The sequence below is a fragment of the Equus quagga genome, chromosome 7 (genome assembly GCF_021613505.1).
Source record: "Equus quagga isolate Etosha38 chromosome 7, UCLA_HA_Equagga_1.0, whole genome shotgun sequence".
Lineage (NCBI taxonomy): Eukaryota > Metazoa > Chordata > Mammalia > Perissodactyla > Equidae > Equus > Equus quagga.
This window is the reverse complement of record NC_060273.1, coordinates 92,026,712-92,041,201: the sequence shown is the minus strand read 5'-3', so window position 1 is coordinate 92,041,201 and position 14,490 is coordinate 92,026,712. Positions and strand designations below refer to the sequence as shown.

General features: G+C 36.2%; 1 protein-coding gene across 9 annotated transcripts in view; it reads left to right on the top strand.

The window, feature by feature from the left end:
* Positions 1-9,834, top strand: part of CSNK1G3 (casein kinase 1 gamma 3) — a 107,106-nt gene extending 97,272 nt beyond the window's left edge. For all 9 annotated transcript variants that reach the window (XM_046666699.1, XM_046666700.1, XM_046666701.1 and 6 more), the window contains one exon: positions 7,414-9,834. In XM_046666699.1, the coding sequence (XP_046522655.1) occupies positions 7,414-7,468 (55 nt within the window). In that variant the 3' untranslated portion in view covers positions 7,469-9,834. The remainder of the gene's footprint in view (positions 1-7,413) is intronic.
* The last annotated feature ends 4,656 nt before the right edge of the window (positions 9,835-14,490 follow it).

The following is a 14,490-nucleotide window of genomic DNA, read 5'->3' as shown; positions in this document are numbered from 1 at the left end:
TTCACTGAAACTGGCTGTTCTGTGTTTACATCCTCCTAGAGACCTGCCTTCAACTGGATCTATTACGTTTTTCCATTTATTCATTCAACAGTTACACTGCTTGGATTTCAGAAATATCTAATACTGTCCTTGCCCTTGAGTAGATTACACATCAGCAGGGAAGATTGCAATTGTATTAGTATATGTCACTATATGATAAATACTATGAAAAAATATATAAAGGCTTTTTAAAGATAGAAGAGTATGAAAGAGGATGTTAGAGCTTGTAAAGAAAAAGACTACTTACTGACAAGATGATGAGAGCATGCTTTATGGAGGTGTTTTTGAAGAATGGCATAGTAATTTAGTTGAGGTGGGTGTAGGGGTGTATGTTTATGGGTTTGGGTTTCTATCTGTACGTGCTGGAAGATGAGAAAAAAGGAAGTGATAGGAAGGCTATTCCTGAAGGAAAGCTTCTCCATTGCTTGGAGCATCAAGTCCAGATTGCTTGGCATGGCACCAGCGCCCCTCCTCCCTTTCATAGTGCGGCTCTGCCTGTCTTTCCCATTTTCCATTCTGAACCCTTTTTTCATTGGTTCCTTAAGTCTGCCATTGATATTTTATTCTCTTTATCTATGTTCCACTTTTTGAAACTTCTTGAATTTCTTGAAAATAAGGCCTTTTTCATCTTCAGATCCCCAAGGCCTGAAATAGTATGCCTCAATAAATTATTACTAAATAATTAACTAAATAATGTAGTGTATCCATACATTGGACTATTAGTTGACAATATAAAAAAATGAAATTGAAAACATTATGCCAAGTGAGAGAAACCTGATACAAAAGGCCATATATATCATGTGATTCTGTTTCTATGAAATGTCCAGAATAGGCAAATATATAGAGACAGAAAGTAGACAGTGATTGCCTAGGGCAGGGAAGAGGAGGATGGGAATGACTGCTAATAGTAAGGTGTTTCTTTATGGGGTGATGAAAATGGTTTGAAGTTAGATAGTGGTAATGGCTGCAAAACTCTTTGAATATATTAAAAACCACTGAATTGTACACTTTTTAAAAGGGTGAATTTCATGATACGTGAGTTATATCTTAGTAAAGCAGTTATTTTAAAAAAAATGGATGGCAATCCATGATTTCAGTAAAGGTTTACTCCAGATGGGTTACAGAAATCCTCAGAACTTCCCTAATTCTTCATTACTTAAAAACTTTCTTTAGACACATAACAGGTTGTCTTTCCTTTGATCAGGGTTAGTCGAACAATCTTACAAGTTTATTATTGCATTCCTCATATCCTCGTGGTCTGTGATTAAGAAATGTGAACAGGATTTATTTTTCTGCTTTTTATTCTACAGTGGACATTTTAGAGTCTCTAGTTTCCTAGAATAGTACCTCAGAAGGTAAATATATGATTTCCAAGTGCTAGAAAGTATTCTATTCCCCCAAGTATGAAGTGGCTCTTTCATTAGTAATGAGATTTTGCTTTCCTCTTTTTCTGTAGCGGAGAATTTTTTTCAAGACAGATAATACAAATGGATCATTCGTTCCAGGAATTTAGGATAACACATCTTGCTTTAGTGTAGTTGTTGAGTTTTTAAGTAGTATGAAATTATCATTTTTTTTTCTTTGTTTCTCTTTCTTTCCCCTTTCCAACATTTACTGGATAGTTATTGTGTGTTCATATATGATGATTATGCAGATAAGTCAAGGCCCTTGTGTCCCATTAGAGAAGATAGTAAGTACACCAATGACTTTTACATAGTGGTTTCAACCCTGGCTTCCTATCACACTCATCCAGGGAGTTTTAAAAATATGCCAGTGCTTAGGCTGCACTATCAGAGTTTCTGATTTAATTGATCTGTGCTGGGGTCTGATTACCAGTATTTTTAAAACGCTTTTAAACTGATTCTAGGGAACAACCAGGATTGAGAATCATTGGTCTAATACAAGGCATTATAGGATTGGCACTATAGAATACAATGTTTGTTATTGGAGTTTAGAGACTGGAGTATGCACTTCTAGCTGGGAAGATCAGAGAAGTCTTCACGAGTAAGGACATATTTGCACTAGTTTTCCAAGATGAGTATGATTTGGCAAAGGAGATGGATAGAGGGAGTCAGAGAGAAGAGGTAGAGCAATGATGTGGAGCAAGGAAGGAATGGGGTGGGTCTGAGGAGTAAGCCATGTGGGGAGAGAATGTGTGAATACATTGATGGGAACTGAGATCCAATAAGTGTTCAATCTCAAAGGGCCTTAGTAGCCAAGTGAAAAAAACCAGACGTCTTTTCACAGCACAAGAAAGCAAGCTGTGGATATCAAGCCAGTAAAAGATATAATCAGATTGAACCATAGGAAAATTAATTTGGCAGCAGTTTTGAGGCTTGCATCATTTCCTGTAGTTCATCAAATTTCAGAAAATCTTCCTTTCTTTCTCCCCTAGGATAGGCTGCCTGGAAAGGAATCCTAATGGAGGGTGAGAGAAGAGTGGAAATAGGTTGGAACCAAATTTTAGGAGCTGTGGGAACTTAATGCCTTAGACAGTGGAGAACCACTGCTGAGATTAAGGAGGATAAGGGCATAGCCATATTTATGACGGGGGAAGTTTGGATGGCGGATTGGAGAGAAGGAGACACTTACAGTGGGAAGTCACTTAAAAGGCTCTTAGCAATGGTGGAAGTGAGAAGTTCCGAACTAAGCCAGCATGAGAGGATGGAAAATTTTGAAAGTCGTTTCAGACTGGAGGGACTAATTGGATGTGAATGAAGAGGAAGAAATTTACGATGAGGTTGAGTCTGCAGGTTCCTAGTTAGAGTGGTTATATGGGTGGTCTTGCTCTCTGATCTAAACTCTTCTTGCTTAACTAAAGAGTTCCTCATTTTAAATCAAGAGATCCAGAGATATAAATTACATTTTAGGTATACATTTTAAGGGGAAAAAATCCCTTGTCAGAGAATTAAAGATTAGATGTCATAAAAGATATTTTCCATATATTCGTCACCCCAGGTGAAGAGAGGATAGATTCTAGAGTCTTAAGTGGATAGCGCCTGGCAGGTCCCAGCAGTCTCTCAAGCACAGGATGAGCCGGTGAGTCTTTGTAGAAGGACAGATAAGAACCTCAGATCCAGACAGAGAAGCATGCTTCAGTTTCTGGGTAGGTCTGTGAGAAGGAAGTATATGTCAACAATCCAGGAAGACAAGCCAAATTCTACATGAAGAAGAGGACAATGAGTAAAAGGGACATGGTGCAATATCAGTAGCAAAGTCTTGACTCTCACTATGTATGTTTTCTACCAAGTTAGGGCTTTGATCTATTATAATTTCCTGTTTTCTACCTAAACTCTATTTAAAGCAACAACCTTAAAGTTCATCAGAAGCAGGACTTAGTGTTTACTCCCAAAGGATTTAAGAGTAGAGATGTGGCTTCAGAGCTTTTAGGCTACCTGCGGAATGATCATGTCAGAAGCATGAACCTGACCTGTGGGAGCGTAGTGGCTCAGTGGAACCACATAAGCAATAATCAAAAAAGAGCCAAGGAAAAGAGAGGCATTGACAAGAATGTGATTTAGATGTTTGGTAAGCTTAATCAGTTTCCCCAAGGTAATTGTCAACAGTCCAGATCTGAAGAGACCCCAAATGAGCTATGAACTAATGTATGAGAAAATGTAGCCACTGAGCAGCAAGGGGCTAAGATATACTTAAAAATTTTAAAGGTTTGAATAATTTTTTAAGACCAGATAATTGAGTTTATTGATAAAAATAGCTTGCTCACATCATCTCTGAGAACCTCTGTATCTGCTGATTCCTGGAATCTTTGCTATTATTTGTAGTTATTATTACCAATAACTTTTTCCCCCTTTCATATGTACCAAGTATTAAAATTACATTGCCTCTTTTTATGCATTTGCCTGCACTCATATAAATTCTTGGCATGATGTCCACTCAGTATCTCCTGTGCTCAGCTCAGAGCATCTGGGACAAGGCCTCGTTGGAATTAGAGAAGCGGGAGGGGCGACCTGGCTGCATCTAGAAAGCAGTGCTTCTGGGGATTGAGACTCCCTTAAGAATCTAGTGCAAGCCATTTTTCACCAGAAAAGCTTCCACAGCCCCTAAAATTGGCGTTTTTTGAGGTTTCACTAGGGTTTGTGGTTTATGGGTAAGAACTTTAGCTTTGGAATGTACTTTAGAATCTTGACTAGGTTCTTACTCTAGGAGTTGCATTTATGAGGCAAATCATTTTTTCATTAAGTGAGGAAACTTGTGCCCATTTGTAAGATGTATCTGTGAGCAGGATCTTATGAAGCTTACGTTCTATGTGAAGGCAGATAATAAGCAAATAAATAAAATAAATTCAGATTAGTACTTAAGTATTGAGAGGGAAATAAAACATTTATGTGACAGAATGGCCATATGGCAGCAGAACTATTTTAGATTGAGTGTTCCAGCACAGGAGACAATTGAGACGAGACCTAACTTCTTGATCACTAAGACTATAAATCAGTCGTTTTGGTAATGACTTTTAAAAAACCAGCCCCAAAGTTAAATATCAATTTCCTTCTTAACTTCTGTAAGTAAGTATATCATATTTTGAGAGCATCTGTGTTGTCTCTCTGTATTTGGATGCATTCATATTGCATAAAGCAAGGCTGCCCTCTGGTGGTAGTCTGTTTAATAGCATGCCAGCTTTACTTCTGCAAATCTCTTTCAAAGGTGTGCTCTTAATTTAGTGGGATTTATTTGTGAAAAATAGATATCTTTTTTTTAGATTGCTTTTGAATTTAAAAGGCCTTTACAATTATAATTTATTTGAACATCTTATTTAGTCTCAAATAAATGCTTGGAGTGGTTTTCTCTGTTCAATGATTTTTACACGGTTGAAGGAAAGATTACCTAAGAAATGGGAAGAAAACTCTCAGAACTGAAAGCAGATTAATGATACTGGAAAAATAAGCAAGGTGAATTGCTAATACAAGTGTAGGAAATGTGAGACTTGAACTTGTTTATCGAAACATGTATTACATTAAATTCCCCATTCCAAAAGGCTTTATACCTTACAACACTTTCTCAGTAGAAAATTGTTAGAAGAATGTATTTTGGAATTTGAAAAGATAAACAACAGTATTTAGGAACAGCGAACATTATTAATAGGACTTTACGTTAAATGGTTAATAAATTTCCATTAAAATATCATATTCTTAAATTTAATAGTCTAAATATTTGGTCTGTTTCCTCTAAATACTAATTTTTTAATGTTTTGGTTTTTGCAATATGGATGTTTTCTCTTTCCTAAGTCTTTAATTGAAAGTTTCTTTTTGGAATAATGGTTTTCATCTCTTACAGAGTAGTGTTTTGCTTTTGTATTTTAGAGAATTCATATAAGAGATTTGAGAAAGTATTAGGTAGCTGACAGGAAATAAGTTTGACTATTTTTCTAAAACCAGGGAAAATCTATTTTACCTATAGTCTTCATTTACAGTGTTAGCTCTTTTCAAGGCCTTTGATTGGGCAATTTATTTCCATTCTTTTTGGTAGTAACCTCAAAGGAAAATTCATAAAGATTGATAACTGCACATGTTTCTAGTTGAATCTTTATCAGGTGATATATATAATTTTGAATTATTCACATTCCATGGTCTAGTCATTATGTGCTGTTTGAGTGCAGTTAAAAATGCAATTGTGTAATTTGGTTTTGAAAGCCATGTAGTCATTCCATAATCATGGCATAAAGCACAATAAATGGTCTGGAATTATTTTGGACTAAAGATAGTGTGGATGGAGAGATTGTGTAATTTAACTGGACAGTGTGGATTTCTGTTTACCTTTATTTCACAGAAAGATATAAAAGATATCTAGCAAGTATTTCATTTTTCATAATCTTTTACTGAATAGGACACTTAAAGCTGTACTGTCTCTATTAGGCTTAGCTTGAAAATGTTGAGTTAGGGGCCGGCCCCGTGGCCAAGTGGTTAAGTTCATGCACTCTGCTCTGGTAGCCCAGGGTTTCGCTGGTTTGGATCCTGGCATAGACATGGCACCGCTCATCAGACCATGCTGAATCAGTGTCCCACATAGCACAACTAGAATATACAACTATGGACTGGGGGCTTCTGGGAGAAGAAGAAGAGGGGAAAAAAAAAAGATTGGCAACAGATGGTAGCTCAAGTGCCAATCTAAAAAAAAAAAATGTTGAGTTAATATCCTTTTATATAGATGGGCTGGTAGGAATTACAGGAACATCTTTATAAGGTCACATTATATACAAGCTTTGAATTGGCAGCGTTTTGTTGATGGAATCACTGTGTGTATAAATATGCCTTGCTTTTATTACAAAATATGACTTACACATTAATATACATACGCTGGGCTTCACTGTGGGAAAAAAAGAGCCTCTCTATGTGTGGAGCCTGTTATCCTAATGTTCTGGTAGATTGATTTCCTTTTAAGTGTGGAAGGGTAAAAAAGCCAGGTTTCTAGAATATATATATGTGTGTGTTATATATTAGCTGCTGATCACAGATTCTTAATTAACTTTCAGTGCGTACCAGCGTCAGCGTTGTTCTGCATGTGTTACGTCTTCTCATGACTGGGAGAGTTTACTTTGAGAAGAACTAGTTCTCTCAGGGATCATCTCTAGATTTTTTTTCACTAGGAATAAAAATAAGTAGGATATTTCCTTCATAGACTGCAAAACTGAATCAGTTTTCAGTTACAAAACTGGGTCACCTTGATTATGCTATTTTAAATGTTAAGCATAATTTTTATCTCAATTAAAATAACTTGTGATAAGCTTGTCCTTCTTTAATCTTTAAAGATTTAAAAAGTACCAGTCTTGACATTCTTATTATATTTAGTGTATTTTCTCTCTTTCTTCTTTCTCTCTTCATCATGAATATGATAGAACATGTTGAAGGGTGTGTTTGGGATTTCTCTTTTTATTTTTGGAATCTAGACTAATTCTTAGTGAAAATAAAATCCCCAATATTAGGATCATTATTGCTTTTCTCATAGTGGCTTCAACAATCATATATAAATATCAGGAGCACAGGGAGCGAATGCATAAGGTGAACTTTATAAAAGCATGTCACTGCCAGAAAGTAATAGGTATCCAAAATAAAATGTAGTGGGTTGGTTAGGATTCAGAACTCCATAGCTTCTCAAGTAGACTTGGTGTAAAGCCTTTTCAGTTTAGTTGCTCCTTTTCATGTGCATAGAATGTCTTGCTATTCCTAAAAGGCATGTTGATGAGACAATAGCAATAACTCTGCCATAGTTTCACTAATATATATGCTTCATTGGCATGTTCACTGTTTATCTTGCACTAGCCTGTTGCTTTTTATGACCATTTAAATTAATATGATAGATTCAGCCTTTGTTACGTTTTAGTGCTTTTATAATAAAAGGAGTTTTTCCCTCCATCTGCAGGTGCTGCTGTTTTTTCAAACGAAGGAAAAGGAAAACCATACAGCGCCACAAATGACTCTGGACACAGACAGATCATGGGGAGTTACTTACGTGTTCATCTGCTGTCTTGTGATAAAATCATCTCTGTAGTGACCACATATATTTTCAAGGACTCACTCTTAGAAACAAAAATGTCATACTTTCATACTTCATTTTGTGGTTGTCTTACATTCATATTTTTTCTAATTTAACTTTTATGGAAGCTTTAAAGTTTTGTCAAAACATGAGTGCTTTGCCCATCAGTGAATGGAATGGACCAATGAGGTGGTGTTGGTGAATACAGTTCTATAGAACATTTTCAGAAGCTCTCCTCCTGTTGTAGAAAGCAGTACAGTATCTTCAGTGTCAACCAGTTATCTACCGAATCTGGTTTTTTATAACTTCTGTAAGAGCATAATCAAACAGGAATTTTCTCCCCAGTGGATAACGCAACAGAGAAAACAGAGTTGCCCACATATCTAAAAGAAGTTATTCCTTGAGAAGTTCGTTTTTTGTGTGACATCTGCATTGATTTCAGTCTTACTGATGGTACTGCTGTTCATGAGGCATCTTAACATTCTCTCTCTGAAATCATGGTACAGCCACTGCCCAGAGGTACTGAGGAAAAAGCTCTATGGGTTCGGCGGATGGTAGTAGTAAAATGAATTGCGAGTAGTGTGGTAAATATGAGCTCTGCTTTTGTTGCACCACTATGTGAAGTACAGTGTTGCCGAAGTGGCAAAAGCGCTTATTTTAAAAAATGCAAAATATTTGTATAATGTAACTTTTTGCTTCCAGATAATAATGTATGTTAGACAGCAAGAAATGAATACTTCAAGAAATAAGACATGTTGGAGTTTTAAAAAAAAAATACACTAAGGAGAAGAAATAAATGTGAATCTCATTGCAATGTGTAAAGTTGAAGTCTAAGGAGATCCCACTGAAACCTACTGCTGAATGATTACGTTCTCCTTAAGCAGAAAACTTTCGATGTGCCATGTAATGGTGTCTGTTTATCAATTATTTGCTCTTTGATAAAAAAGAAAGACCCCCAGCAATAAAAACTGGGTCACTCTATTGCCCTCTGTGCACATTAGTCTCTTGTATTCAACTTTGCTGGTTCTCGGGAATTTTCCTACTTTTTAGCAGAATTTTGATGATTGAAAACTATTTTGGAGAGGAGGGATCAGGTGCTTTGCCTCCGTAGTCTTTTGAAGTGCCTGCATACGAACAAAGCGACGGTTCTGTAAACAAGGAAACCCAGTCCACTTTTCAAGTATGCTTTGTTTTAAACCATAAAGACACAGGTGTACTTTGTCACATCCTACTAGCCAGAATTTTCAAGAAGAGTTAAAACAAAAAGACTGGCTAGAAATACAGTTATGTTGCCCAATCTCATATCCAACTTTCATTTATAAAATGGTTACTTACTCCTTCCGTGCAGCCCCTTCTTTGTCTTTAAGTGCCTGCCTCCAGGCGTGCTTATTTATTTTTATTGTCTCAAGGTAACATTTAAAATGTGTAATTAAAGTAAATAAATCTACATTTTTGACTTCATTATTGCATTTACAGGGATTTAATTGTGCTTTGTAATTTATTTTTCTTATTAGCCAAAAGCAGTGCATTGTTTTTGATGAATTAGGCACCCATATGAATACTGTAAATCAAGACATTGTTCATCATTGTTGCTCTGAATCCTATGAATGATCTTTTTAAGTTCTTGATTTTAAAGACCTACACTCAGCCTAGAAAACATTTGCTGTATAATTTGGTCAACAGTTTCCATTCTATCTATTTGTATACTGTCATGATGTCTTAAACTACAGGAGTTACATACTGAGTTTTTATTTTTGTTTGCTTTGAGCAAGGTAGATGGATGTTTTGGCCATTATAATGTGAAACCACTTCTTTCTTTACAGTATTTGACCAAATTTGTGTGTCTATGATATTTGTAAATACATGCAATATCTGTATTTCTTATCATAAGCCTATTTAGTTTTATTCTCAGTAGGGTTTTTGGACTGTACAGTGTTTATATGATCTGAACTCCTTATACATAAGAAGGTGTGTATATTAATCCAATTATGGACTTAAAATATTTTAAAAGTATAAATACCCTTATTTGCTGCAAAGACCAGTGTGTAGACATTTGCTTTTTAGCAATATTTTTAAGTGCTCCATTTTAATGCCAAGGAATAAGTCTTTTGGCAACACAAACTGGTCAATAATAGGTAATGCAGGTATGTTCAGGTTAAGCCAACAATGTTTTGCATTTTTATGCTTCTTTTCTGTCAACACTAATGAAGTCAACATTGCCTGAATGTCTGAATAATGAAACACATCCCTGTTTAAAAGTATGTAACTGAAAAAGAAATAAAAAATAAAGGTAGTTTTTTTAAACTTGCTCTTTCCCCTTTCCTCTAATCATGGGTAAAATAATGCCACTCACTAATTTAAGATCGGGATTTTAAAAATTCAGTTCATTTAGTTTAGTGTGTGTGAGAAGCAGAGCTAGAGGAATATGCTTTTGTGTTTTCATTTTTGTCTTGTTGGAACCCCATTGTAAAGAGCACATACCAGGGAGGATCTAATCTTTCTATAATGAAAGTTTAAAAAATTTTTTTGTTACACTTCTCTGAACTACTTAGTAGATCAATTAATTAAAACTGATGCCACTAATAAACCAAGGGAAAAGGAATCATTTTATTCCTTTTGAAAAATGAAGTCCTACTATTATGTTCACAGAAATGAAACATTATTAATCCAACTTTAAGTGAATGACTTTAACATCATTGCAGATGGAGAGCGTTTACCTGTGACAGTATGTCACAGTTTCATCATGCTAGGTGCTTTAAGGGATTTTACAAAATGGTTTTAATGGCTCTGCTTCCTGAAAGATGCTACAGGTAAGATAAGGCGAAGCAGCACACACTAAGCCCATGAATAGTGTGTCCACTAAGCACCAGCATTAAGAAACTATAGAAGGATCTGGAGATGAAACATAACATGGGTTAAACTTACATTGAAAGGCTCTATCTAGGAAAATCTGACTTAAGATTGGGGTTCAATCTGAATGATTGTATAGTTGCATTAGTCAGCAGCCTTTGAAGTGCAGGTGATAGCAGCCTAACTTCGCTTAAGCAATAGGGGTGTACATTATGGCATTTAACTACGAAGTCCAGTGGTAGAGCTGGCTTCAGACATGCTTAATGATGTTGCAGAGTCAGGAATCTGCCTTTGCCTGTATCTCTGAGTTTTGTTTTCTACCCTGCTATTTTCATTGTCAGGGAGATGTTTCATGTGTGTTGGTGAAGTGGCCACCCAGCAGCTTCAGACTTCTACCCTACTGTCTTAGAACCTCCGCAAAAACAGAGCGCCATTTCTCTCACCAGTTCCAACAAAATGCTAAGACTGACGTTTATTCTTTCATTGCTTCCGTGCCCACCCCTGAGCCAATTACTATGCCCAAGGGATTGCTGTTCTCCCAACGGCTGAGCCTGAGTCCTCGGTCCATCTTCAGAAGACACATGGGACTGAGAAATGAGGTAGAAAGGTTGTTACCCAAAAGGAAATGAGGGTATTGGTATCAGAAGGAGAGTGAATGGATGCTGCACAGGCAAAATCAATAGATATCCACTATTATGATGAGAAAAAATAGAGCATAAAGGCAAACCTAATTGTTTTAAACTAGAACACATTATCATTAATATTTTGAAACTTTAATAAATCTGAATATATTATTAGAAATCACATACAGGGAATGAGTACATTTGAAAAATGTTTTGAGCTCAGGTAAAAAGGGAGTTCATAAGTACCTTATTTGACATATTTTTGTTTTTAGCTTTTCAGGGTTTTGGTGATTGGATTAGTAGAGTTAAAAGCTAATTTTTCTGGTAGAAAACAAATAAATCGAATATAAAACTGTGCTGATGTTCAGGTTAACTAGTTTCTTCTCTGCTAGCTCTAATATAGAACCACATGTTATTTTCTTAGGAAGTTTACTTCCTAAGAATACATGGATCATAACCAAAGAAGGGACTGCATATAGAAGTATTAGCAGGTAATATTGCTAGGATATGAAAATGGTTTTGTTAGAAAGAACAATTGTTCACGGTTTACCACAGCGTGATTTTACTTAAATGGAAAAACTCTCCTGCACTGCTCTAGACTAGGAGTTAGCAAAATTTTTTGTAAAGTTTAGGTTTTGTGGACGAAGAGGCAAAACTGAGGCTTCTATATACCTGTGTGATGAGGAACGAAACAAATTTCCACTAATTTTGTATTGATGAAATTCAAAATATATATTAATGCTTGAGTGCAAAATTTTTGTAATACAGGTCTACTAATGATGAGTTGAATTATTTTGAGGGGACAGTATTTCACTTAATTGGGGTTTGAAATTGATTGCAAATGTTCATCTGTTGTCTGATCTGTAATGTGATTTTATGTATTTCATCTTTGAAAATGTCTTCACACAAATAGATACTACCAAGTACTGTTATCAGTCTTCAAGTGTATGATTTTAATTCAGCATATTCATCATTTGGGAGGTATTTATAGAATTCTATTAGATTCGGCTCTTGATATTTTGCCTTTTGGCATATCATTACATTGCAGATTAATCACTTCCTGTTCAAAGTTAGGTAGATGCTCCTCAATTGTACACTTAAATGGATTTTGAAATATGGACATTTCCTTTGCACTTGAATTGAAATCCCAAAGTGCAGCTGGAACTGTAGTTGAATTTGGAAAATATATCCACTGCAAATTAGTGTGGGGATGGAGATCTTGCTGCTTGTTTTAACTTGACAACGTGGGAAGTATATAAAGCAGCTTGACATGCCATGTGGTTTAAAAACAGTTATCATAATGACTTTGTTGCAGTATAAATTTTATGTATAAGTGCTGTTTTGCCTTGTAATTTTACGTTGAATTTATTAAGCAGTATCATCAAGTCTGCAGCAAAAGCTATAAAGCCGTTCAGTGTTCGTTAACAGTAGGTGAGGGTGATTCCAATCAGAAAAATTTCCGTCTTGGTCCTGAGCTCAAAAAATTGCAATAAAACTTTGCCACTGCCATCAAACTGCTGTGTGGTTCAGCAAGTCAGGAAATTCAGTTTCTATTTCTGACAGAACTTCCTGGAAACTGGTGGTTAAGACCACATGAGTGAATGAAATTCACCATTGACTTTGTTGCTGTTAGTGCCATCAAGTCGATTCTGACTCCTAGTGACTCTATGTACAGTAGAGCGGAAGCTACCTTGTCTTTTTACGCTGTCCTCTCACCTTCCAGTGCTGTCAGATGATGCTCTGCTGCTGTTCTTAGGGTTTTCATGGCCAATTTTTTCAAAAGTGGGTGGCCAGGTCCATCTTTCTAGTCTGTCTTAGTCTGGAAGAATCTCTGCTGAAACCTGTCCACCACGAGTGACCCTGCTAGCATTTGAAATACCAGTGTCATAGCTTTCAGCATCATGGCAGCACGCGGCCTCCACAATATGACAACCAGCAGATGGGTGGTGTAGTTCCCTGATGGGGAAATGAACCTGGACTGCAATGGTGAGAGTTAACCACTAGACCACCAGAGCTGGCCCCATTGACTTTACTAGTTCAGTAACGGGACAGATTCAAATATTTCCCACAGAATACCTGCTGAAGGATAATACAATATATAGCTATTGACTTTAAACATCTTACATTTTCACAAGCTTTGCAAATTTGTCCAGTAAACCTTTTATTAGACACATATTTTTACCACCATCAGTTACAACCCCTCTTGGCAGATTCCACTTCACTTTGTGTGGAATTGGTATCTTCCCAAGTTCTTTAAAAATACTCTTTCTTGAAGTTGTCCCGTGGAGACTTTTCACAGAGGCTAATTCTTGAGTCACTTCAAACCCAGCATTGACTTCTCTAGTAAACAATAACACGGCAGTGTTAGTAACATCTATTGACTCATCAGAAGCCAAGGAAAACTACTTGAAATTACTTGCCTTATTTTTTAGTTGACTATTGGTGTTCTCAAGTCTTCAAGTGACTGTCCTTGCTAAAAAGCTAGTGTTCTTAAATGAGTTTATTTTCTCAGGACACACTTTCTGGCTACTGCAGTCAAACAATCGAATTAACTGTAACTCACCATCACAAATAGTTTTCTTTGCTTGGCTAACAAGTGAGCCACTTGGAAAGGAACTTTGCTTGCGCCCTTGTTCTCATTTTTTTGTGTGTGAATAAGTTCTACTGTGACGAGATATTCTGTTTGAAGTTTTCTGATTGTTCTGACCGTTGTGCTTCTGTGAGTTGGGGACATTGTGATGAGTGCTTAGTTCGATAATGTCGGAATAGATTGTACTCTCTTAGCACAGCTAAAGTGTCATTGCATAGTAAACATGATGCCTTGCCATATAATTGTATAAAAAATAATCCACGTTCCACTGTGCCTTAAAAGCGCAACACTCAAAGTTCACTTTTCTTTACTTTTTTAATGATTAATATGCATTAGTAATAAAAAGTAATACAGTGTCTGTATGACAATGTGTGTGGCACTTGAAATGCTGTTGAATTATACCTGCATCACTGAGATTTGTAGTGTGTTGAACAGTAGTTTGAAGCAATGAGAGCCCCACATATGGTCTCTGTCACAACTATTCAACTCCGCCTTTGTAGCATGAAAGCAGCTGTAGACAATAGGTGAATGAGTAAGCATGGCTGTGTTTCAATAAAATTTTAGTTATCGATGCTGAAATTTGAATTTCATGTAATTTTTATGTCATGAAATATTCTTTTGATTTTTTTCAACCATTTAAAAATGTAAATACCATTCTTAGCTCATGGGCTAAATAAAAACAGGAGGCAGGCTGGATTTGACTTGCATACCATAGTTTGCCAACCTCTTATCTAGACTGTCTTGGAAAGATTTGGGTGTTTGAAGTAAATTATTTTTTTGCCTAAGTGAGTGACACTACTTACCAAAAAATAACCTTTCTTTCCTTTATAAAAAGAAGGGCCATTTTGAGGATTGCACCAAGAATTAAGATAATGTTAAAGAAAATGCAGCCAGCACATA